Raw genomic sequence first — 26,724 nt, 5'->3', positions numbered from 1 at the left:
ACAGATACGGCTCATCGACTGAAGTTCTAACAGCCCCCCTGGGGTCTCATTGGAGACCCCTGTAAGAAATCAGCCCTTGGCTCTTAGGCATCTGTTTACAGGTAGAATCTGGGCAGGTTTTAAAACTCAAGTATTTTGGACACGGAAAGCCGCAAGCTTACTAGAGTGGCTGTTTCAGTTCCAACCAATTCACGCATTAATATAACGCAGTGATGATAAATAAAATCACATCTAAGCCTTTAAATGAATCGTTGAGATTATTTAACTTTATTTTTTTTAATATGAAAACTGCAAAACATAGTATTTATGTAAACACCGAAGGACTATTCAAGTGGGTAGAGCATATTCATAGAAACACTTTGAAAGAAGACCAAGTTTAAGTAAGAATCTTATGACATTTAAGAAATAACATAGATGAAGCTATTCTGTAAATAGTTGCAGTCGTGTCTAAAGTATATTTGGTTTTCTAACAAGAAAAGGTACATTATTGCCCCTGACGAACATTTTCTTCACATTTTTAAGTGGTTAATGGTGACAGCACCAATTCTCATAGCTTATAAACCTTTTATTTGTTATGCAATGTAATAAACATGTTATACATTTATAATGAAATAATAGTGCTGAATATGTTTCACTTGAAAGTTCTAACTTACAAAATAAAGCCCTCAAACATTAGTCTGAATTAATGTATCATTCAAAGTGTAGCAGGATAAATGGCTCAGAACTAAGCAAATTAGAAATATTCCATAGGACAGAGAACTTCCCTGTATGGAAACCAATCCACAGATTGTTTCTTGTCCTCTGAAAAGCAAGTTGAGAGGTAATAACGATGGCAAATTATCCACTTAGATTTCACAAAATAAAACATCTTACAAATATATGGCTCATCCTACCTCTGGGGGAATACAAAATGCCATTATAAATTAAAAAAAAATTACTTGTGTGTATATTTCAGGTTAGAATAAAATATAAAATACTATCTATATAAAGAATAAACACATAAAATAAGGTTATATATCTTAAAAGGTTAGACAGAGGTATCTTTATAGAGAGGTGCAAACAATGAAAGTGTAGTTAAATGTCCAAACTTAGCCAAAATATGGAAGTTTTAGAAGAATAGTTTTTTTGGAGGAAAAGTAGTCAGACTTTATTGAAACCACCCTTGTACTATATTTCTTGCATTAAATAACCATTCTATCTATCATATAGTTTATCTAAAAACTGTTAAGAGCACTTCATAAAAGTTTTTAAGCTTATTTTTTTCTCTAAAACTGAGTAAAACTTGTAGACAAATAATAGCAGAAAGAAAAATAACTTATATGACTATTCTCTTTCTGGAAACTGGTAGAACATGGCAGCATCAGACAGACAAAATACTTCAGAAAGAGCTATCTATGGGTACACCTTTAAATTCTCTTCTGAGGAAAAATCCCCATAGATTTCATCATGGAAGTTGCCAACCCCTGATAATACCTCTCTTAGCTGTCTTAGTTCTCTGTATAAAGATGAACCAGAATCAAAGGGGTTTATTTTCCATTTCTTGCATGAAATATTTGTAAACAATATAATAAGAGTAATTTTTAAGACCTATAAAGAATGAATTTCCTATTGGACTATTCTAATATTATCTAGCAGTTAAATGGTTTTGAAAGTAGTAGACTGGACTATAACATAGTTCTACAATTCTGGCTATATTTTGAGAGATACTTTCTAAAAACCAAAAATGACTAAAGGGCAGAAAATGATTCTACACTACTAAGGCATTGGTATCTCTGGAAGTTGGCCCAATCTAAATTTGTACAACGATTTTTTTTTAATTTTGAAAGCATTTTCCTTGTTTAAGTTGTTCAATGTAGTAGCATAGCTTCATGACCGTTCCCAGCTTCAGACCCAAGTACATCAGCATCACGTCGCTCGTGAGTAGGAGCAGAGCCTGCCCATCAATTTCCTGTGGAGAGAAGAAACTTAACAATAATTAGTAATGCTTCCATATTTTCAACAGAGCAGTTAGTTCTTTATGAGAACATGTAAAGCAAACTAGAGAACAGTTCATTGCAGATGTATATTCTCTGAATATGCATCTGCTTTATGAACACTATTAAAAATGTAACTTATACAGTGAAGCACCACTTGGTAATGTATGAACGCACTTCAAGTTCTAAGAAAAAGGAAATTTAACCTAATATCTTAAAAAATAAACTGTGTCAAACTTAACTTTAAATACATACTCCAGGTTGAATAAAATACTACACATCCATGACAAAATAGTAAAGACCAAGAAGAGCAAAAATGAATTTCAGATGGTCATTAAATTTCTGAGAAGGGCTGGGAAGATGAGTATGTCAGCATCAGTGCAAACTATAAATGTCTATACAATGTTGTCTTTACCATGAATGTGAATTCGTTGTCTGAAGCTAATTAGATGCTAAAACTAATGACCAACTTTCTTACTATACTGAAAGTCAGCTATGTGGCTACTAATTTTATTTGTTAGGATACAGTGTGAAAATATTTCTTCATAGTCACAAAGCATCCTTTTAAAATTCCTTATCTTAACTGAGCAACTTAAGCTGCTGAAGCATATGACTTGGTTTTATATGTTCCAGTTTAAAAATAAAATCTCACTCATTTAACACTATCTGAAAAGATCTGAAATCCCTTATAGTACAACCTTATCTGAAAAGACCTGAAATCTCTTATAGTACAATCTTTGTTTGGCACCTTCCATATTTTTTCTACTGAGCATAACTCAAAATTAAAGAAACCGAATCTTATAAAACTTTGGCCTAGGATATTACTTTGTAAATGATCTGGTAATAGCAAGAGGGTATTAGCATCACAAATCATCAATAATAAGGCAAATAGAATCAGTTGTTGAATCACCGGTTATATAGAAAGAAGGTTACTCTATGATAGTTTGTGCTTAACCCCTCTTCCTCGTGGTCCTGGTGCCCAGCTGGGAGCAGATGCGGGAGGATCATTGTATCTGTCCTTACAAAGGGGAGGTACACCTGAGTGGCCATGCTGAATCATCATGTCTTGAGAAGTTGAGGCAGTTTGTAGTTTAGGCACTTTGATACCCATTTGAAGAACAGACTATTAGCCTACCATTTAAGGCTAACCTGGGGCAAAATAACCTTTCTGACATGGAAAAATCAGTTGATAGGGTTCACCCACTATTCACACAGTATCCAGCTGAAAGGCTTGAACAGAGGTCATTCAAAGACATTACAGCAACAAAACAGGATCAAAAGATATATTACATGGTTTCTGAAGAGATCGACAAGAGGGGATAATGTCTTAGGATCCGTTTGCTTCAGAAATAGGACCACTGCTTCCACCGACCATGTTGCAGGGTGCTTAATGAAGTTGTCCTCTAAATACATGTCATTGTCCACTGGTACACTTATAACTTCAATGGAGAGGAGAAAAGAAAAAAAGATAAATCACACTTGTCCTGATTATTATCCTGAAAGTACAGATGTTAGGAAGGGAGGAATGGTGTCTTTGTTAAAACCTTCTGTGATGTTCCTAGCAAGGAGTCAAGACTCCAACTGTAAAATCTAGTGAAAGTCTATATAAAGATGATGTGAGGATGTCTACACAAGAGCGTCCCATCTGACCTTCCCTAGATAGCAAAGACAGGTTCAGACGTTACCTTAAAGTTTCAAAGATCATAACACAGATGAAGCAAATCAAGTCTTCTTTGGCCACAGGCAAATATGGCAAAAGATCTGTCACTTGGGTAAAATTAGGTTAATCTAGCCTCTTACTTCAAGTATTTCAAGGAATTTCTCTCCTAATCTCTCTCTTGGTCTATCTAGATTAGGCTGATTTTACTAGCTAAATATAAATTAATAAATATAAAATACTAGCTAAATATAATTCCCCAAATTTACAGTTTTATAATTGCTTAAATTTGTTTAATAAATGAACCTCAATAACAACCCCATTATCTTTAAGAACCAAATCAGTCCTTTTATCAAATCTTCACCATGTATTCAATAAGGTTATTTTTAGTATCACTTTACTCTTTAGATTCCTGTCCCTGATGGCCTACGTGCTAATGTGCACTTTGAAGAAGACAAGATTGCTTTCTGCTAAACTAGGCCAGAAGTAACTATAACATTTTATTTAATTCCTCTTTCATGCTTAATTGCATAGTAATAGAGATTTTGGTCAAAGGTTTATATGTTAAAAAAAAAGAAATAACTGAGTTATGAGACAATTTAAGTGCTCATACTTCAGAAAGTTTTAGCTACGCTCTATACTAAGCTGTGTTGAAATTTCTTTGTGTACTGCTAAGTATTCTTTTACTCACCCAGAGTGTTCGATTCCCTAAAATTAGTGTGTGATGACTAAAGTGGGTTTCATAATTAGTTAGGGAAATTTGTTTCTCCAACCAAGACCAACAACACAATTTGATCTTTGTGTGGTGTGTGGTGTGTGGTGTGTGTGTGTGTGTGTGTGTGTGTGTGTGAATGAATTAGCCAAAGCATACCCTTTCTTCCCTATCATCTGGGCTGCTGCCATCTCAGGAGTGTTTTTTATTTATCTAGGGAAAGAGTAAAGAAAAATAGAAGATTTTAAAAATCACAATGAGGCAGAGCTCTAGAAGTGCTACTCATCAGCTCTGTGACCTTGGGGACAGGGTAAGAAATGTGCCAACACCATGGTGTCATTATAAGTGGGGAAGAGGGGTGTCGGTTGATTGGCACAGTGCCTTGCACATAATAGACACTCAATAAATGTTAGTCATCATTCTGAATATAACCTAAAACCAGCCCTCAAAATAGGAAATGAGCAGCTTCAATTAGTTTGCATCAAGGATGTTGATAAATGCAGGTAAAATAGTGCTACTTGTAGATACAGCATTTCAACCTCACCAAAACCAGAACGGAAGCAGAGAGATGATACAATGTGCCTATTCTCCACTAAAGCTGAGTAACTCATCATCTCAGGGGCATGTACTGAACTGGGCTCTCCCTGGGCCAGCATACCTGAAAGTGGTACTGCAAAAGAGCGGTCAGGTGAGTACTTGCCTTGGCTGCTGTTAACCCTAGTGCTGCCACGGTAGGGCCGTGAAGAGCCAGGCATTGCACCATCAGATGCATAAGACGGTTGAAAACCATGCTCAGAGTGGTCTGAGGGATGCACTGGACTCGGAGTACAGCTGAGGACTGGGTCCTCCTCCGGCTCAGCTCGCTGGTATTCTTCCATGTGAAAGGATGGTGCTGGATTGTTGCTCTGGGAATCATCTGCCCGCACTGCCACCGGTGAAGTGGGACTATAACTTTGAGAGTAGGAGAATGTCTCGTAAGCCTGACTTTTCTTCATTTTCTGGAGTTTAAGCTTTTTAGCAAGCAGGCAAGAATAATTTCTGTATGCATATCCATATCCAAAGCCAGATGGCTTCTGAAATCACAGAAACACAGCATCAACCAACGGTGAGTAAAAAAGTAGTAAAATGAGTAGTAAATACATTAATACTTATTTTCCATGCAACTTTGCTTTACATTATTAAAAATAAATGCTCCTTTTTGAGTATATAATTGATTCTTCTTCAATTCTACATTTTAATTGTATTTTACACATGATAGTTACAAACATAAAAATACGCAGTGTCTCAAGTTATCAAACCTAAACTTCGGCATTCTCCCAACCGAGAGTCAGTAGTCTCCATCTACAAGGATAGACATGCCTTGCTAATCTCACACAGTTACTGGTACTCTCTCACTTCTAGCTGATTGGCATCTTTACAAACCAAAGGTTTATCATAGTTGTAAAAATGTTTTTTATAACACTTACGCGATTCGTCGACCCTGCTTTTGCATTGAAACGTTGGATTTTTGAAACTTTTTTGCTAATGCCATCAATCTTCTTATCCAGGTTTTGGATAGCATCATATATAACCTATTACAATACAGTATAGTTATATAATAGGTATACAGTGTATAATATAATGTAGTTTCTATTTCAAAGAATAGTAACATGAAAATACCATTAAGTCAAATGTCAACTGCTAGACACAGCAAAAGTTCTCAAGCCATCAGAAATGTCTTGCTTCTATTCAAGGCCTGGCTGTAGGTGACACAGAGCCAATAGGCTGAGTTCAGGAGCCCCAATGTCTCTTCCCCTGCTCTACCCCATGTCGGCACTGAGGAAGCTCTAATGGTGGCGAATGAATGTGCTACAGTGCCTCTACACTAGCACACTGATGATGGAGACACTGCACATCAAGGAAGGTGCTATTTTAGGAAAGAAATGCTCAAATCTGCTAAAAGAACAAAGACTCACTTTATAATGTTCATATGTAACATATATGTTCATATATCTACAAATATGAAGTCTATATTATAGACAGCAAGTGTTCCACTCCAGAAGGAACACTGAACCAAATATAACAGATGTGACTTTTGGCTTCAAAGTACTTTTAAATCATGCAGCCAGTAATTAACCTTACAAAACCATGGAGTACACATGAGATTTATACGCCAGTCAAGCACATAGGAGACTGATAAAAATCTGAGAATTCTTGAAATACGCAGAAACTTTGGGTAAAGAAAAATATACTTAACAAAGGGCCAGAAACATTTCCTCATTAATTCATTCATTAATTCTTTCATTTATTCAACTAAACCTTTATTGACAGCCTACCACCTGGCAGAACTACTTTGCTAGGTGTTGAGAACATGGACTGAAAAAAGGCTCCTGATCAGGTGTAATCCCAGCACTTTGGGAGGCTGAGGCAGGTGGATGGCTTCAGCTCAAGAGTTAGAGACCAGCCTAGGCAACATGGCGAAACCTCCGTCTCTACCAAAAATACAAAAAATTAGCCAAGTGTGGCACTGTATGCCTGTAGTCCCTGATACTAGGGAGGCTGAGGTGGGAGAATCACCTGAGCCTGGGAAGTTGAGGCTGCAGTGAGCTGTCCCTGTGCCACCCCACTCTAGCCAGGACAATGGAGTGAGACCCCACCCTATTTAAAACCAAACAAAAAGCTCCTCTCCTAGAGGAACTGCCATCTCAGCTGGGGGAGAGACAAGTAAAAAGAGAATTCCAATAGACAAAGTGATTAATAGCCTGGAACAGTGGTTTGCAAAGTGTGGTCGACAAAACGGTGGCATTAACATCACCCGCAAGCTCATCAGAAATGCCAAATTCCAGGCTGTACCCCAGACCTATGGAACCGGGAACTCTGGGAGTAGGGGCAGTGGTCTAATCTATGTTTTCACAAGCCCCCAGGTGATTCTGATGTCCCCGGTGAGAACCACTGGGCTGCGACACTGAGATATACAGTGCAGGCTCTAGGGGAACATGGTTGGGGTCAAATACTAGAGTCCAGCCATTTACTGGCTCTGTGACCCTGGGCAGGTTACTTAACCTCTCTGTGCTTCAATGTCCTCATGTAGGGAATCGGGATGAAAATCTCTCTCAGGGTTCTCTTGAGGATGAGAACCTTGCTATAGTATTAGGTTAATGCTAAGAGAAACAACACTACACTATGCCCAGTTCAACGGTGCTCAGTGTTACTAGTTACTAGTGTTATTACCAGCATCGTGACACAGGCAGGAACAGGAGGCTAAGCATGCAGAGAAGAGCGGGCCTAACCCAGGCTGGCAGTCATAGAGTACTTTTCAGAGGAGGTGAGGTCTGAGGTGAGAATTAAAACATGAGAAGGTGCTTAGCAGGTGAGGATGCATGTAAGGGCTTACAGGGCGGAAGGAACAACAGGTTCAAAAATACCCACAGAGAAAAACAGGAAGCCAGGTGTGGAGACAGAAAGTATCAATGACGTTCCAGGAATGGGGCTGTCATGGTAAGGAGAGAGTGAGGATGACAGGAAAGGAGGGATGGGAGGCAAGAAAAGTGGCTTCTCCAAGCTGTGGGAGATCTTATAGAGGGGAAGGAGGGAATGGGACTGGAGCCAGAGGAGAGAGAGGGATGCCCGATGGGGGCAGCTCTGAGTTCGGGGAGGGGACCAGATGCAGAAAGCAGTGAGGGTGTCATCCCTGGTCACTAAAATGGTCGTGAAGGGGTCAGAAGGCTGAGCATGGGGGTAGTTGGTTGACTATGGGGACAGATATGAGGACTTGGAAGGGAGGACTGCCCCAGGTGCTCCACTGTCTCCAGGAGTGAAGAGGCAGGACTATGGGACTGAGGTAGGCAGGGGACGGCCAGCAGAGAGTGTCCTCCTCTGCTCCCAGCCTAAGCAGGAGGGAGGTGGACTCAAGAGGGAACTGGGATGAAAGAACAAGGCAGGCTGCAGCGACACCCCTGTGATCTAGAATGGATAAGTGAAGAAAGAGCCAGTCGCTTGGGAGGAATGGAGAAGGGCCCTTGGGGCCATTTCAGGCTGACCATGGCCCTGGGCACCTCCTCCAACAGATGCTATCTCCCACCTCAGCGTGCAGGCTCGCTAAAGGGGACTCTAACCTAGCAGTGCAGGGGGAGGCAGGCTGGGGAGAACCCGCTCCCTCCCTCCCCAGCTAGCCTCTGCACCCACTTCCCCACAAGACTCTATGTGTCCCTTGGAAGCACTCCAGTTCTGTTCTTACCCATGATCATGATAAACATCCAAACAATTTTAGTTTCCAAAGCATGTTAGCTTATTCCATTCAAGAAATCTTATATATGGTAAGAAACGTTTTTTTTAAATAAGCCTTTATTACCTCTGGGGTACTCAACTTACAAAATTCCCAGTAATCACATCTCTACCAACATGGTGATTCTTACAACTCCCCCCAAAACTACCTTAGGTATGTTTCTTTATAAACCTTGATGGGCTGCCATTTTGTTTCCACTGAGATATCTTGATGTGCATTTAGGCACATACTAAAGTTCATCCAAATCAGTTAATTTCCTTTAAGGATTTTGTAGGGGAGACTAATTCAATACCGAGCAATCCAGATGAAAGAGACTCAACTACATTTGGTTGGTAATGAGCTTTTTAAAAAGCTACAAAATCTACATGTTGCTATTTCAAAAATGTCACCAGGAAATGCGGCTCTAACCAGAAATTGTTTTTAAAAAATAATCACAACGGAATGATAATCATAAATAATTTGACAGGCAAAATTTCAATTAATTGTACGCTTTCCTTTTATGTGAGATAAGGAGAATTTTTGCTTAACATTTTAGAGGACTACACTGAAGAGACAGAACTTCCATACCTGGCAATAGGTAAGGACATCATACACTGACTTCGGTTGCTCTTCAGTATTACAGGATGCATCAGCTACAGTAATCGGTTCCTGCTAGTAGTTTTAAAGTGGTTAATGCTTTCTTTCTGTAACGTCAAACCGAACACCAGGGGCGAGGGGAACTATATTTATTTATTTAAATTGTTTTTATTTATAACCAACTTTTTAATGGTTTTCAGAAGTCTTAATCTAAAGCAGAGATTTAAGAAATTCACATTTAGATGAGAATGAAAATGATAACTGACAATTGAGGAAGGAGGCAATAAAAGAATTTATTATATCGGAAGAATCCAGGTTTAGAGTTTTGTACTGAAAGTGAGTACAAAACTACTCTTAATTTTCTACTATATAAGAAAAAGGGGAAAGTAAAATGGTTAAGTGCTCATTCTCTGATGAAAGAAAGCATTCAAATTCAGGGGAGAGATATTTTCTTGATTGTGAGTTTATGGGAACTCCATAGTATATGAGGAATTTAAATTTTTTTCTTTAAAACAGCAAGTGTTAATATATTTGGCAATTAGCAATTAACACTACTTACCTCAGTTTTTGTTTCATTTGCAAATTTATGTTTTGTGTCGTATGTATAAAGAACAGTGTTGTCATCATCATAAGTAGATATTCTTGTTTTTATCTGAGGAAGATTTATCAACAAATTAAAAGGAAAGATGAAAGACAGAACTAAAAGAAAAGTTGAGGGTTTAATTTCACTTTCAAGAAGCTTTTACAAAGGGCTATTTGTGATAGCAAAGGAACTTTGCTCATTGTAAATACTATGACTACAAAAAGATGTGTTTGCGGAACTGTGTTCTCATTAACCCAACAATACTTAAGATAACAGTTTTCACTAAGCTTAACCCTTTATATGCTTCATGGTAGAAAGACCAGTCCTTTAGCACCAGAACTACTTTAAAAGCAAGTGTTTCTAACCATGAACAAAAAAATAAATGTTATATGGTTTTTGATTTCTAAATAGTCCAACAGTGCCCCTCTGTGGACAAGACAGAAAACATCTGAGCACCTATTTTTCTTCATAAATTAATCTCTAAAGTACCTTAAAACTTTTTAAAATAAGATAGGGTATAAATAAGTAAGTAGTGAATAACCGTTACACTTCAATATAATAACTCTTCATTCTAAGAATGAATTATGATGTATAGGAATAATTTTAAAATCAACATACTTGGTAGCTATGTATGCTTTTGTTTGAAAATACATGATAGAAATTACAAAAAATATGGAATTAGGTTACAGTTCAGTATTTTTAAAAATATACTATCCTACTCTTGTACAGCGCCTCATGCTTTTCAAAGTGCTTTTACATAGTTATGTCAGAGAAAAATGACTCTTGTTAGGCACTTAACATTATCTTCAAAGATTTTTGAAAAACAGTAGAACTGATAGTAGTTAAGAGAATTGCCTAGACTACTTAGGTAGCATTACTATCTATGTCCTTATGTAACTAAAAAAAGGTGTTTTCTGTTAAGCCAAATTAGATGCAGTTTAATAATCTATATACTGATTCAACTTGAAGGATTAAGAAATATAGAAGAATATAACAGAAATGTAAAAACAGCACAACTACTTTGAAAAACTGTTCAGCAGATTCTCACAGAGTTAAATTTACGGAACTCCATAACCTAGTAATTCAACTTCTGTTGACCCAAAAGAAATTTAAGTGTGTGTTCACAAAGAAACTTGAACACAAATTGTCACAAGAGCTTTATATATTACTGCCAAAATACATAACAAAAATTCAATTACCTATGCATTTTACTATATAAAATTAAATTTAGAATAGAAGTATAGCACAATAAAAAGAACAAAGACGCATTTTCAATTAGAATACAAACCACATCAGCTTCACTGGAGTTGCTAGACATCATTTTTGTGATACTGCTTAGTTACCTGATAGTGGCAAACCTCTACTCCTGAAAAGCAATGCATAAGAAAGTTACTTCATATCCTTACTACCTTAATAATACGGATATGCTCTCAAAATGCTAATTCAAATTGAATTGGACTTTGGGTTGAGTTTTAAAAAGTGACAAAACCAGATTTCTTCCATGGCCAATTTAGAATAAATCTTTTAAAACTGAAGGGCTATATTGCCCATGACTAGAAATAAGAATCGAATCAAACACATTTACCAACTGCTTAGTAACTTAAAGCCTACAGAGTAAATACTGGAAACAAATGAACAAGAGAACATAAGGGCCAACTGCTTTTGTAAAGGAGCTCCAAAAGGCTCTTGCCTAAGGAGAACACATTGCCTCCAAAATGTAAGCCAGGCGTCTATTCTGGATTGAGACCCCACCAGTATGTGGGCTGGACAGCCCATGAGAGACACCATCTTCCCATGCACCAGGTTTTGAATACCAGCTGAGACGATCTCTAAGGTCCATTTCAGTTTTCAAGTTAGGATTGCCTTATTACATTGCATATGAAACCTAAATAAATGGCTGTGAAAGGCAAGCCAAACAATCTAGAATTAGGAAGGTTCAGTTATGGCTCTGAATCACTTAACTATGGAAATAGAAGATACTGGCTACAACCGTATCAGATTATATCTTGTACTAGAGATTTGCTTTGAAGGTCTGCATCCCAGTTACTGGGAAGGGTATGTTAATAAAAGAACTACTTCACTTTATCCTTCCTGAGCCAGAGCAGTAATGAGAGGCACAAGTAAGGGATTCAAGTTTCATCTCTTTTCCCGTTTCCCTTTCATTCTATAGTATAGATACTAATGACCATTCTATAGTGGAGATACTAATGACCATGAGCCCAAAAGAGAGAAATCAAAAGGGGATAAAGATGATGGGAGAACTCAAGTTAGATAAATGCACACTAATGTTGCATAGAGGTATCAAGTTGTAAAATACCTCTAATTGGAGCTCTAACTTCAATCAAATTTCACTTTTTAAACTATTTGAGTTTTTCGGGCCATAAGACTTACACAAGCTATGAGTAATTCAATTGTGGTATATTCATACAAAAGAACTACACAGCAATGAGAATAAACCAACTACTGCCACACACAGGAAGGCCAAATCCCACAACCATAACCTTGAGTTTAAAAACAGCCAGACACAAAAAAGAGAATATAGTATATGACTCAACTGACATTAAACTCAAAAACAGGCAAAAGTAACCTACGGTAGAAAATCTTTCCAAATCAATACTTTTAGATTTACTGTAGTTTCTGTAATGACTTCTTAGTGGTCTATCTCATAAATATGCCATGATTTATTAAACCAGTCCCCAATTCATAAATTCATAGATATTCAAGTTACTTCTAAAGTCTTGCTCTTACAAAGAACACTGCACAACAGTCTTGCACCTGTGGAAGTAGTTCTATGGGATAAATTCCTAGAAGTAGAAACAACGAATAGGTATCCACGTTTGAAAACTCTCCTCTACTTCTTCCCATTAAGGAGGGCTGTTGGGGTCAGCCAGATGTTCTAAACTAAACTAAGGTGGTATCCTGCCGGTCCTGCATGTAGTTTTAAAACCAAGACAGATAAATAGTACCAAATCGCTTTCTTGGCATCAGATGACTAAATCGCTTTTCTCCTTTGACCTACTGATACAACGTATTAATACATTTCTTAATGTTCTGGGGGTGAGGGGTCCAGCTGATTATAAAGAACAACATTCAATTTGTTGGTGTTTTATTTAGAAATTGTTTGCATCTCTATTTCTAAGATCTTACATTAGTGAGATGGTATATTTCTCACAATTAATGAATCAGTATTGATACATTATTAACACTTGGTATCAAAATTGCTCTGAAAAATTAGCTGGGAAGCCTTTCATCTCTTTCTATGCTCTAAAAATGTTTACATCACACCAGAATTTTTGTGCTCTAAAGGGTTGAATTAAACAAAAAGAAACTCTCTGGGTCCAGCTTTGATAACGTTTTCTAAGTTCCTCCATGGATATTGAGCTAAGCAAATTATCCTATCTTTCCTTGAGTTGTTTTGACAAATTATTTTTATCTGGAAGGATAATCATTTCATCACAATTACAGAAATTTTAGCAAAACCACGGTTTAAAATTACTATTTCTAATTTAATTTGTACTTTCCTTTGATCCTTTGACTAGGTATTCTATCTTGCTAAATTGCTGACAACCCTCTAGGGTAGGTTCTATTAGTATCCGCATTTTCCTTATGAGAAAACTGAAGCAAAGACCGCTTATTAGGGGTGTCAAAGGGAGAGAATATATTCATGGGTTCTTAGTTTCTGTTTCTAGTTGGTCCAGTAAACCCCCTTCCTCATCCCCCTTTTCCACTTATCACTAGAGACAGAGGCTAAAAAGCATGGCTTCAGGCTGCTGAAAGACTAAAACAAAACAAAACAAAACAGAAGGACAACAATGACAACAACAACAACAACAAAATAAGTCGGGTTGGACAAGCTTGATTTAAGTAATTTACCAAGGTCTTATAGCTAGTAAATGGTGCAGTCTACCACCACACTCTACGAGCTTTACTTCATTATTAAAATCACCTGGAATAGCTCTGCTGCCAATAACACAGGAAAATCCAAACTCCTACCATGGCTTGCAAGGTCCTTCCACAATCAGGACCCTGCCCACCGCGCAGAGGTCACTTCTTACCACTTGCCCCTTTACTCTAAGCCAGGGGTCCCCAGCCCCTGGGGAACCGCCTGGTACCTGTCCTTGGCCAGTTAGGAACCAGACTGCACAGCAGGAGCTAACAAGCATTGCCCCCTGGGCTCCACCTCCTGTCAGATATGTTGCAGCATTAGATTCTCACAGAAGCAGGAACCCTACTGTGAACTGCATGTGCAGGTTGCACTCTCCTTATGAAACAATTTCATTGCAAAACAATATTCCCCCCACCCCCAGCACTCTCCCGGTCCCCCAGGAAACCGAAACGGGTCCCTCTTGCTAAAAATGTTGGGGACTGCTTGTTCTAAGCCTAAATATTTACTATGTAGCCTGTTACAGGCGAGTTTGCAGACAATGGTTGCAAGCTCTTACATCCAGAGAACAGAGAACTCCCCAGTTGGATTAATTACAATGTTGTCAAAACTTGGGGTAGACAGGGAACACTGTGTACCTGGACTCCCAACATGTTTACGTTTGTGGTACATATGCAAATCAACACCAATCTTGCACTCTGAGCTTCTTGCTCCTGTTATGCCCTCTACCCATAATACCCTGTTGTGTCTCCACCCAGGAGAACCTATTCAAGGCTTAATTCAAGTTTCACCTCCAAAAAGCAAGAGCGCTATGCCAATGATCATCCCATGTGGATGTGACATGGCTTTCCCTGAACTACAAGAACACTCACACTTTAAGACTTGTGAGGCAACTGTCACACATATCTGGTTACATGAGAGGCAGCATCAAACGGCATTAAGACCTTAGGCTTGTGGCCAGAATACCTGGGTTTGGGTCCCACCTCCCCCACATACTAGCTGTGTAAGTAAGTTGAACAACTTACTTAAATCCTCTGTGCTTCATTTTTTTTTTTGTCTGTAAAATGGGAATGGTAATAGCACATACCTCATGGAATTATAAGGATTAAATGAATTAATACATGTCAAGTGCTTAGAGCAATGCCTGGCAAAGATAGCAAAAGCTTTTGGGTATTGACCACATCTATCCAACAGAACTATTTAACAAGGAGCACAGACAACAAGCCTGGGTCATAACACGTAATTTTCATTCACATTGCACCTGAAATGAATTAGGTCATGTCTTTTAGGTACGAGGGCATGATGCAAGGAGCTGGGCTTTAGTTAGAAACACTTGAATCCAAGTCCAAATTGCCAAATTTGCCATTTCACTTTAGGCAAATATTTCATCTCTCTGTGCCTCAAATTTCTAACCTGTAAAGTTGCAATGATATCTACTTCACAGGGCTATTTAGGACAAAAATGACACAGTTAAACTCTCAGCATCATGCCTGGTTCATAATAGACACACCATAAATTTTAGTTCCTTTTTACTTCTTCCCATCAGATAATTACAGCTTTACAACATTTTCTTAGAGCCCAACCATGACTAGAACGCGCAAAATTAATTTCATTTTTAAATCTCAAATCCCACAAAATGAGTTTACTTAAAATGAAACTCACTTATATTTATCACAGAAATCTAAACTCCCCCTCCCCTTTTTTTTGAGACAGAGTCTTACTCTATCACCCAGGCTGGAGTACAGTGGCAAGATCTCAGCTCACTGCAACCTCTGCCTCCCAGGTTAAAGCAGCCTCCCGAGTAGCTAGCATAACAGGCATGTGCCACCACGCCCGGCTAATTTTAGTAGAGACCAGTTTCACCATGTTGGCCAGGCTGGTCTGGAACTTTTGACCTTAGGTGATCAGCCTCCCAAAGTGCTGGGATTGCAGGCGTGAGCCACTGCGCCCAGCCAACTCTTGATAACACCATAAATTTAAGTTCCTTTTCACTTTTTCCCACAAGATAAATCACAGCTTTACAACGTTTTCTCAGAGGCCAGTCGTGACTAGATTGTGCAAAATTAATTAATTTCACTTTCAAATCTCAAATTCCACAAAAATGAGTTTACTTAAAAAGAAACTCATTTAGATTTACCACAGAAATGGAAGCTCTTGATAACACCATACATTTTAGTTCCTTCTCACTTCTTTTCACAAGATAATTTTAGCTTTACGTTTTCTCAGATCCCAACCATGACTAGATTGCGCAAAATTAATCAATTTCACTTTAAATCTCAAATCCTGTAAAAATGAGTTTACTTAAAATGAAATTCATCTACCACAGAAATTCCTACTCTTGTTAACACTATACACTTTAGTTCCTTTTCACTTTTTTCACAAGATAAATCACAGCTTTACAACATTTTCTCGGAGCCCAACCATGACTAGATTGTGCAAAATTAATTTCAATTTCAAATCTCAAATTCCACAAAAATGAGTTTACCTAAAAGGAAACTCATTTATATTTACCACAGAAACCTAAGCTGTTGATAACACCACACATTTTAGTTCCTTCTCACTTCTTCGCACAAGATAAATAATTTCAGCCTTACAACATTTTCAAAGAGCCCAGCCATGACTTGATTGTGCAAAATTAATTTCACGTTTAAGTCTCAAATCCCATAACAATGAGTTTACTTAAAATGAACCTCATATTTACCACAGAAATCTAAATTCTTGATAACATAACAACAAGAAGCCATTTGGTTTTCTAAGAGACTTTTTTAGACGTTAAAGACATTTTAAACACATTTTCAAAAGTCATAAATATTCGCTTCCAAGGCGCAAGGCCATCAACTCATGACATGAGGCACAGCTCACAATGAGGGACCACTCACGCGGGGACCACTTTGAGGAACACACAGCAAAACAGGGCAATTACAACAGCCAGGCCGCTCCGTTTTAAGAACAATCACTTTCTAAATCTTCCTGCGGGACTCTCAAAGGCAGCCCTTCCACTGCCCCCAAAACCGTATCCCATCGCCCAGCACTTGCTGCAGGCGGGACGAGCGAGGCTCCAAAGGGCACCCAGCCCACGCGCCGATTTAGAAAACGCCGCGCTGCAAAGCTGCTCGGAAAATCGCTCTCTGTTAGTCAACCTGAAGCCGGTCGGCCCCACTGCGGGGAGAGCCGGGGAGAGCCCGGGAGAGCCGGGGAGAGGAGGGAGCGGGGGGAGGGACGCGGTCCGACCCCAACCAAATCAGAGACTTTCCTGTCAAAGACCACGCGGCAAGGGGGCCCGGCCCTCGCGCGCCTCGACGGCTCCCCAGCTCCACAGGGACCCCGATTTCGCAGGCGCTCCCGACTCCCGCCTCTGCCCCCAACACTCTACGTCTTGTCTTTCTCTTCCTCCTCATTAATGTATTTAAAATAAAACAGCGAAGCTGCACAGTCTGTCTCTAATGGAACTCGGTTACCATCAAAACCCCAACTCTATGTCTCAACCGCGAAAAGTCCGACAGGAAATCAACTCGGGAGTTGGTCAATTCTTTAAACTCAAAGCCCTGTTAACAAAGTCTGGATCCTTGCCCGTCGCCCACCTCCCTCCCCGAAACGAGAACAACTGTAAATCGGTCCTATCTTCCCCAAAATTCAGCACCAAGCACTTCAGAAATTGTCAAATTCCACAGCTCACAGGGGCAGACACTCGGGAGAGGCCGTGGGGACCACCCAAAGCACCCCCCTCCACATCGCGGCTAAAATTTGAGGCTGCGAAATGCAAGACTCGCTCTTCCCAGCAAAGCAAACCCTCTCTCTTCAGGAGAGCCCCGGCCCTTAAGCCAAATCGTGTACTCCCGAGACGGGAAAGCTTAAGGTGAGGAAGAACTACGACTGGACAGACCTATTTTGGGGACAGAGCCTATCACCGGGACCTCCGGAGGTGACGGTAAAACTGCTCGCAGTAGTTTTACCTCGCGTGCCCGTAAGCAGCAATTCCCTAACTCTGGCGCGGACCAGAATGCTCCCGGGGCGCGGAGTTTTCACACTCGCGGTGGGGGGGAGGGACTACGTGCTGACCAATCGGCGTCTTGGCGGGACTACCCGCTGACCAATCGGAGTCTTGCTATTTGCCGGCCTCACCATTGATTGGTCAATCCTCGGGCGCTCGCCCAGCCCTTGGGTGAGGGCGGAAAATTGCTACGGAGACAGCTGTGGGGCGGGGCCTCTTACCTCAGGTTTTCCTTCGCAAAGCCGGCGGTGTTGAAAAGAGCCGTTGGAACTTTCAGAGAGTCGCAAGCCTCTAGTGCTGCTAGTGGTTTCTGCGCCTGTGTAGGAGGCTGGCGCGCAGGCACAACCCTTAAGGGGCGTTGTGGCACTTAGGGGCGTGGTATACCCACTTCATTGTTGAGGTATCCCAAGCTTTATTTTAAGTGTTATCCCGCCCTTCAGTCCCCACCCCGCGCCCTGTGAGGCACCAGAGACATTGAGGTAAACTGGCTTCCTGGACGACACCCGTGATTGACTTGGAATGAGGAGAGGGGCAGGGCCTTAGCAGTGGTCCTGACATAGGTCTGGTAGGAACGTGGAGCAAGATATTTCCAGTCTCCAGCACCCACAGGTTGGACTGGGGAACTAACACAGACCTTGGAGCCAGAGTTACTGGGTTGGAGCCCCAGCTCCACACAGTCGTTCTATGGCCTTAGGCAAGCCAAGTAACCACTTCATGCTTCAGCTTCCCCATCTCTAAAATGGGTATAATATGGAGATTACATGAGTTAATGTATGCAAAGCACTTAGAACAGTACCTGGCATAGAAGTTTGCTATTGTAATAAAGGCTACCTGACATTATCTAGTGGCATATAGTCTTACGTATATCGAGGCTTCTCATTTTGAGAAGGAGACAGTCTGAGTAATTATCCGAAGCAAAGCAGTTAGATATTTCAAAGTAAGGCTGTATACATCTTTCCATGGCCCAGAGAAGAGCTACTGAGAAAGTATACTGGACGTTGGAAATGTATTGTTTTTCCTCTCTAATACGAAGCTAGAGTAAAGCCCATTATAGATATAGTATATGTTTTCTTTCTTTTTTTTTTTTTAGATGGAGTTTCGATCTTGTTGCCAAGGCTGGGGTGCAGTGGTGCAATCTTGGCTCACTGCAACCTCCACCCTGGGTTCAAGCAATTCTCCTGCCTCAGCCTCCAGAGTAGCTGGTATTACAGGCGTCTGCCACCACACCCGGCTAATTTTTATATTTTTAGTAGAGACAGGCTTTACCATGTTGGCCAGGCTGGTGTATGTTCTTTTTGTTCCTACTTTTGCCATAACAGATCCTGCCCTTATGTCTTGTTGCCTGTAAAACACTGTTGTTCAGCCCCAAGGAATCAATTACATAACAGTGAAGAGAGAAACCCATTGTTTAATTGCAGTCACGTTTATTTGCAGTTTCTATACACACTTTCTAGGTAATTAAACTTTTCTGATACATTTTTTTTTGAGAGGGGTTCACAATGAAACTGTCACCATTTTTACTAAAAATAAATACAAGACTTAAAGTGTTGCACAGCTCTAAAATATACAAAGGCTTGGATTGAATGTAAACGTTGAAAACATCTTACAAAAGAAACCATCTTTGCAACGATTTAAAAAGTCAGTATTTACAAATATTACAAAAATACAAAATGGATGCAAGTCCATAAACCATTATCTTTTCGGCCAGCATGAACTGGTTCTAGTACCAAAATAGTTACACTGTAACCTTCTTTAGTTTTAAATCTTTGTTACCATCCAGTTCTCTACCTGCAGCCACTGCAGCAAATGTACTCAATTACTGACCTTTGGCAACAGCAAACAGCATGTTTTGTTTGCTACAACTAGTCCATGTCCTCTACTTAGCCAAAAACAAAACAATATCAAAGTAGAATTTTTAAAAAAGGAAAAAAAATTCCCCTACACAACATAGATATGTTGTATAAACATAAAAGAACAAAAAAATTGCGTCAGTGCAAACAACAGAAGAGAAGTTCAGATTGATGTTCTTCACAATACCTAATGTGTGTACCCTGCTTCAAGATGGCAGTGATGTTAAAGACAGCCCTAAATCTTGGTCTTGTTTGCTATGTAATCAAGCCATGTAGAATATTCCAGATTATTCAGGAACTTCTTGCTTTTTCTTCTCAGTTTGTAACTCAGTACTCTTTTCCACAGTGAATTTTAAATCCATCTTTATTTGGGTTTTTTAAATCTATGAAATATAAAATAGAGAAACTCTGCTATAGGTTTTTAGAGTAAGCAAAATAAGTAAAACTATATTATAAGGGTTAGTTCTGTGATCATTACATATAGAAGTTATCTTATTGCCTCACAATTCAAGTCAATATGTATTTTTAAAAATATATGGTACCATTACTTAAATTAATGTCAATAATAAAAAGGTGACATTTTTATTAAAGCCAATTCATGTGTTTTCTATTGAAAATTTAGAATCACTTTTAAAGCCCACATACCTTTTTTCTTCACACTTAAAAAACCCCTACCTACACAAAAGCCATACTGCAAACGAACTGCTTTTATGAAAATTACAAAAGATCCCCTATTCTGACTGGAAATGACAGTTTCTTATCGAATTTGTGTAAAAACTTTATTTTTAAAATTTTGCAAAGTGTACTTTTCAAATCATGAGACAGGTTTATTCATGTTCCCATGTGGTGTCAAACCATGCTGGTTTCTTAACTAATGGGTTCCAATGAGAAATAATGGTCCATTTTATTTAAACCCCAAAACATTTTCTTTTAAGAAAAAGTATAACACTTTGTAAATGTTCAAACCCTTTACCAGGTAGCGTATCTATCCCCAGTGTGTGTGTGCGCACACACACACTCACACACACACGTACACACTCTCATTCTCTCTCCCTCCTCTTATACCCCTCCACCCCCAGCACCCATTTTACATACAAGGATGACAAGAAATTTAGTAATACAGTTTGGTAGTGAAAACAAATAGTAGAAGAAGCCAGACAATGTTTTTTCTTTCCAAACAAACAAACAACAGCAATCATATTCCCCATTCTTTATCTGTAGCAGTTTAGAAAGCATTTCTATTGAAAGACAGTATCTTCTTAGACCAGGCTTCCCTCTTCATTTTACATGAATTAATCCGAAACGCAAATCCCCTTCCACACCTCCTACTTTCCCAACTACCACTTGCATAAGCTTAAAGCCAGCAGCTTGTCAATTTCTTGGTAACCTTGGTATGTTCTATTATTCTAATCACATTCTAGTCTTTAATAAGTCAGATCCCTTCTTAATTCTCTCTGCATTCTACCTCTCCCATTCAAAACCTATTCTAAGTACATAGCTGCTTATATTTCTGACATAAGTTTCCAATTTATGTTAAAATCAGACGTGTAAAAACCATTTGCAGATTTTAACTTGTAACTACATTTTTTTTCAGTTTTAAGACAAGAAAATTCAAGTAATTTCAAGTAATTCAGCTTGTTTCCCTGCCTTTATTTTATCAGAGCACCTGCCCTGACATTTCCTCTCCCACCCACCACCCTCCCCTTTTGCCATCAAGCAGACACTATAGTAAAACCAGACAAAAACTCAGTTGTATGTAGTATTGTGAACCAGAGCTGTTCCCCATTCCCAGTTTAACGATGAATATAAATAATGCATATACACATACCTATTTCCCAACTACATTGTTCACAGTGTCATTTCTGTTAATTTTTAGGTAGCATGAATCTCATCAGCACAGAGAGAAAGCTTCACTGAAAACTCATCACAGGTACTTACTGATTAATCAATAGCTCTGTGGCATGCTTAGGTTTTATTTTTGTTAGTTTAAGAAGCTGGAGCTAATTTCTAAACTGTTTAAGGAGTTTAATGATTATAGTCATTAATTATGACTATTTATGTTCCCAGTAGCCTAATATAAAACATAACCTAAAATTAACTACTGTTTTCCCTACTCATTCTCTTTAAAGCAATCCGTTGAAAAAATTAAAATCTAAGGGACACTGTCAAATGCTGTTGTTCAGGGCTTTGTGTTGAGAATGATGAATTCTCTCATTGATTAAAAAAGAAAAGCATGCTTTTCATTCTGTCCAAATTATCAAACAAATCACAGCCATGAGTTGCTATTAGCTTGTTTGGTGCTGCAATTTGTCACAAAAATGATTAGGTCTGAATTTATTATTTTAAATTAATCATATTTCAGTATATGACCTCAAGATTTCCTTTAGTTCACCAGTTTAAAATTCATATTTGAGGTTTACCACTCAGAAATCATATTGGTGGACATTTAAATATGGCATTTGATATGAAAATGGTATTCACAGAATACAGTTATTACATTTTATTTTTGTGTGTTTTATAAACAGTTGGTGTGCAGTAGATTATTGACCACGTCTACTCATCATTGATAAATCTATTTACACATTTTTATCAAAAATATGGTATTTACATATGTGTAGTTCTTTCTTCTAAATTTTGCTTTAGTTTGTTTCAATGTAAAAAAATACCAAACCTCCAGAGTAATTTCATCTTCTTAAAGAGTAATGACAGTGAGGGCTTTATTTTCTGAATAGGCAGCTCTGGGAAAACGTTTTCTAGGTGTCATGAAAGTTAGACATTTTTGTATCCTCTATTTTCACAAGGAAGGAGATTGGGTAACTCAAACTACGCTAAAGGAAAACATGAAAGACAGTGCAGCTACTTAAAACATGGAGACTAATCAATAATGTCTAAACCGCTTTGTTTACCCAGCACATACTGTATTTAGAAATTCATTCATTGCTTAGCAGTAATGCTACCCCATCAAGTTGAGACTTCTCCCAAGTCCTCTATTCTGTTCCTCCATCCTCATGTGAGTAAGGGTTTTGGCGTTTGCCACGCAGCCTGGTACACAGGCAGTCTATGTTGAGCTCTGGGAGGAGCGGTCATCATGTGGGCTCCCGTCAGAATTTTCTGTCTCTCCCTCGGAGATAGCCTGCATGGGCGTGTTGTATAGCCGGCAGCGGACACTGTAGCGGCTGCTGCTGGCTGCAGGAGGGGCCCGAGAACGTCCAACCCTTGCTGATGCTGAGGTGGCAAAGCTCTTTGAGGAAAAGCCTTCTGCATTAACTCGTGGGGAGCATGGAGAGAGTGGGGACAATGCCTCAGCCCCTTGTGACCCCTGATGGGCATCGTCAGTGCTCTGAGGGGACTCTGTTGTGAGCTCCCCAGGAGGTTTGGGCAGGATAGGACTCTTCAGGATCTCAGTGGCAGACATGCGGTAACTGGAATCTGAACGACTGCCTTTCTTGAGCAGTAACAGCTTAAACTCTTCATTGGATGTGTTGGACTTTTTGGCATTTCGGTATATGAGACCAGGAGACCTCTGGCTGTTTGGGGTTGTCACGTTGCTGCTGGGTGAAGTGATGGAACTGGTGCTGCTGCTGCAACTGCTGAGGGAAACTCTAGATTTGCTTCGAACAGCCATGTCCCCAGAATCTTTTCTTCCAAGTACTTTCCTCTTGGATCTTTTGAGAAAAGGAGAAAATGGGCAACATCTTAGTCCACATTTTTATGAAACTGAAGTATTCAGTCGCATTCACACATCTATTTAAAGTGCATTTTGAGTGTGTCCTATATGATGGGATACTAAGTATTAGGGCTATAGAGATGAAAAGTAAGATGCTCCTTGTCCCTGTGGCACTCACAGTCTGAGAGAAATTCTCTGATACCCAGTGGACACAAATTACGACCTAGAGATGATCATTTCAGATAATGGATAATGTGGAGGCTAGAGGTTCTAGAGGATATTTTGTAAAAGTTTAAGAAACTATACTGCTAACAGCTGAGCGCAGTGGCTCATACCTGTAATCCTAGCACTTTGGGAGGCTGAGACAGGCAGATCACTTGAGATCAGAAGTTCGAGACCAGCCTGGCCAACATGGCTCTATTAAAAATAAAAAAATTACCTGGGCATGATGATACATGGGTGGCTACTGGGTAGGCAGAGGCAAGAGAATGGCTTGAATCCGGGAGGCAGAGGTTCCAGTGAACCAAGATTGTGCCATCGGACTCCAGCAGCCTGGGCAATAGAGCAAGACTCCATCTCAAAAAAAAAAAAAAAAACTATACTGCTAACTAAACTATACTTATGGTTCCAGGTGGGTGAAGGACTGTAACTTTTTCTTATTAACTCTGTCTCTGCAATATAGATGACATGATCTGATGTCTGAGGTTGGCTTCCAAATAATACCAGAGAAAGCAAGTGGATGGAGGTGTGGATGGGACAGCATTGGCCCTAGTTTGACAGTTGATAATCCTGGGTGATGGATATGTCAGCAGACATTAGATTATTCTACCTTTTTAAACCCCTCCATATAAAAACATAATTGCATGATGTTTTAAGTCAATCCATCTTGGGCTGCAAATATCATTTCCCATAGCTTCCTAGGAGCATCAGGAGCATATTAAGCAGTAAGCCACTCTCTGTGGGGAATTGAAATCCTAGACCATCTCTGGAGCTCTTAAAGCTTTGTATACTGTAAGCTCTCAAGAAAACAAAATAAATCCTGCTGGGATGTAAATAAACAAGTAAATAGATAAATAAGTAAACCCTGCACAAAATGCAAGTCTAAGGTTACCAAACTCAATACATCTATTGAACCCTGATACCCATCATCATATTATTGATTTTTGTGGTAAATCTGCAGGCATAAATTTGGTGGATCTTCAGTATAACTCAGTTCCTTGATAAGCATTGACAGCATGCACCTTCATCAACTTAAAGATTCATACAGTAGAGAAAATGTGAGCTTCGCAAGTGTAGACCTGCCTGATTTTGGTTCATAGAAACCTCTGTGGTTGATCTTGTATATGCCAGTGTCTAGCACTGTACTAAGTTAGGACTTTCAAACTAACATTGGCTTTTAGCATCTACCATATTCTAGACACAAAAATGTCATCCAAATCAAATACGTGAGCTATAGGTATTCCCATGTGCAATAAGGGAATAGGTCCAGAGGTTTTAATTTACTCAAGATTGCATAGGAAGTGGCAGAGTTGGGATTCAAATCCAGATCTTTCTGACCCCACTATTTACGTCCTGTCCACTATTCCACATACTAGCATTTGGTTCTTTGGGAGTAACTTTTTAACTTACATAGCTTTTTAACTTACATAGCAGTTTAGTAATTTTTCCTGGGACTGAGGATAAAGTGTGGGGGTGAGGGAAATATAATCAGAGCTTAGACTAGGTATAGGGGTGAAGGAAAAGAAACTAATGATTTGTCACTCTCTGAGTGGAGAAGTATACCTGCAAAGGTATACACAGAAGGTGTTTCTGATTGACTCCTTTTAAAACAATTGTTGGGCAGCAGTACTCCTTCTTTATGAGAGAACCACATCAACAGAAATTAGAAATTCCTATAAAAAGTAGAATTCCAGGATTAAAATATTGTAAGCTGCTTACGATGTATTTATTTCAAAAATTATAACTTTATGAGGTGGAAAAGACAATCCCCAAGTTGTATCTCTTGGGAGTTCCATCTAGTTTCCCAAGGTCTAAGAAGACAGTCATGTTTGCAAAAGGAAGAGGCATGGCACATCATGATTGGGTAGCTCAGTTGGATATAGGTTAGGTCTCCAAGGGCTAGTTCCTGTTCTTTTCTTTGGTCATCAGCTAGCTATAAGGAGTAGTTTTGCAAATATGGACCACAGATCACAAGGGCTCATGGGGGCAGATGAAGAAGTGTGCATTTGCAGTGTGGACACAAGACTCTCCTGGAAAAGCAACCCCAAGGACCTGTATTCATGGAATATGGACATTAATTTTGGAGATGAAGGCCAGTACTATTATTATTTTTTTGTGTGTGAGACAAAGTCTCACTCTTGTCCTCCAGGCTGGAGTGAAATGGCACAATTTCAGCTCACTGCAACCTCCACCTCCCAGGCTCAAGCGATTCTCCAGCTTCAGCCTTCCGAGTAGCTGGGATTACAGGTGCTTGCCACCATGCCTGGCTCATTTTTGTATTTTTAGTAGAGCTGGGGTTTCACTATGTTGGCCAGGCTGGTCTTGAATTCCTGACCTCAGGTGACCCACTCGCCTCAGCCTCCCAAAGTGCTGGGATTACAGGCATGAGCCACCATGCCCAGCTGAAGAATTTAAGTTCTAAGAAGAGAAAAAACAGAGAGCAAATATTACTTGTTCTGAGCTATAAAATGGGCAGGTACATGTATTGTCTTTTCTCAAACTTGAGACTCTGACTGTTCTGGTGAATCAACTTTGTGTGTGTGTGTGTGTGTGTGTGTGTGTTCCTTAAATTTTATTTTAAATTGACAAATAATTGTATATATTTATAGGGTACAATGTGAATTTTTAATTTTTTATTTCAATGGGTTTTGGGGGAAGAGGTGGTATTTCGTTACATGAATAAGTTCTTAAGTGGTGATTTCTGAGATTTTGGTGGATCCATGGTGAATCAACTACTGTTTGTCTCTGCTGATATATGACTACAGCTTTGAGAATACTTTTTAGGTTTGAGAAATTATTTAAAAGTCAGAGATTACACTAGAGTTTGAGCTTTCATCCCAAGTCACTTAACCACAGATTGTTTTCACATAAAAACCTGGTCCAGAATGTCTTTTCCTGGGGAAAAATAAAGCCACTCTTACAAAAGTCTCTCAGTAGAGGTCTATCAAGCTAAACGTAAAGATCCTATTTCCCAACTTGTGTGTCAGTCTACCAACTTGATTTGGAAAAATAATTCTTTGCTTGCTTTTGTTTTTGCTGAATGTATTACAATTACAAAAGGCTTTCCCATATTTGCATTTGTGAGAAGCATTTGAAGGGGTAAAGCCTTTGTTGTACTTTTGTTTAGGGGAACTTGGTAATGTTGCCTCACCTGTGAATGACTGCAAATAAATCCTCAGTTGTTCGAGGTTTGTTGGGAGACACGAACACACCCTCTGCTTCAGCTTGGGAGTCTTCACTAAGTGGTGAAATGATGGAGTCATCACTTGGTGATGAATCTTAAAATAAGAACAGAAGAATCTTTAAGAGGAAGCTATCCAGCACATGACTGTACTTCACTGACTCAGGG

General features: G+C 39.3%; 2 protein-coding genes across 16 annotated transcripts in view; both read right to left on the bottom strand.

Moving 5' to 3' along the window:
* Positions 1 to 246: 246 nt before the first annotated feature.
* LOC118150536 (sex comb on midleg-like protein 1) lies at positions 247 to 17,645 on the bottom strand. Of its 10 annotated transcripts, none has more exons than XM_078363897.1 (8): positions 17,532 to 17,645; positions 11,054 to 11,131; positions 9,742 to 9,834; positions 9,174 to 9,257; positions 5,809 to 5,913; positions 5,043 to 5,415; positions 3,264 to 3,412; positions 247 to 1,948 (listed from the first exon to the last, which is right to left on the bottom strand). In XM_078363897.1, the coding sequence occupies exons 2-8, from the start codon at positions 11,084 to 11,086 to the stop codon at positions 1,814 to 1,816; spliced, it is 972 nt and encodes a 323-aa protein (XP_078220023.1). In that variant the 5' UTR covers positions 11,087 to 11,131; positions 17,532 to 17,645; the 3' UTR covers positions 247 to 1,813. The 10 variants fall into 10 exon arrangements, 8 of the variants coding, with proteins under 8 accessions (XP_078220023.1, XP_078220024.1, XP_078220029.1 ...); XM_078363898.1 differs by having other exon boundaries at positions 17,602 to 17,645; XM_078363903.1 differs by having other exon boundaries at positions 5,001 to 5,415; positions 9,174 to 9,254; positions 11,054 to 17,645.
* Positions 17,646 to 19,041: 1,396 nt separating this feature from the next.
* NHS (NHS actin remodeling regulator) overlaps positions 19,042 to 26,724 on the bottom strand; it is a 368,567-nt gene continuing 360,884 nt past the window's right edge. For all 6 annotated transcript variants that reach the window (XM_002762666.6, XM_002762667.6, XM_035288875.3 and 3 more), the window contains 2 exons: positions 26,527 to 26,653; positions 19,042 to 23,154 (listed from right to left, as the gene is read on the bottom strand). In XM_002762666.6, coding sequence (XP_002762712.1) covers positions 22,548 to 23,154; positions 26,527 to 26,653 — 734 coding nt within the window. In that variant the 3' untranslated portion in view covers positions 19,042 to 22,547. The remainder of the gene's footprint in view (positions 23,155 to 26,526; positions 26,654 to 26,724) is intronic.

Source organism: Callithrix jacchus, chromosome X (assembly GCF_049354715.1).
Source record: "Callithrix jacchus isolate 240 chromosome X, calJac240_pri, whole genome shotgun sequence".
NCBI classification, from domain to species: domain Eukaryota; kingdom Metazoa; phylum Chordata; class Mammalia; order Primates; family Cebidae; genus Callithrix; species Callithrix jacchus.
The sequence above is the reverse complement of the archived record's forward strand: the minus strand, read 5'-3'. Positions and strand labels throughout refer to the sequence as shown.

What these genes read in the sequence shown, in the direction of transcription:
- LOC118150536 (XM_078363903.1), bottom strand. Translation starts at nt 11,086, where the DNA reads ATGATGTCTAGCAACTCCAGTGAAGCTGATGTG. An exon ending in ACTCCAGTGAAGCTGATGTG is followed by an intron (nt 9,835 to 11,053) that starts GTTTGTATTCTA and finishes AATCTTCCTCAG; the next exon opens with ATAAAAACAAGAATATCTAC. An exon ending in TCGATCTCTTCAGAAACCAT is followed by an intron (nt 1,949 to 3,263) that starts GTAATATATCTT and finishes TTCTCTCCACAG; the next exon opens with GAAATTGATGGGCAGGCTCT.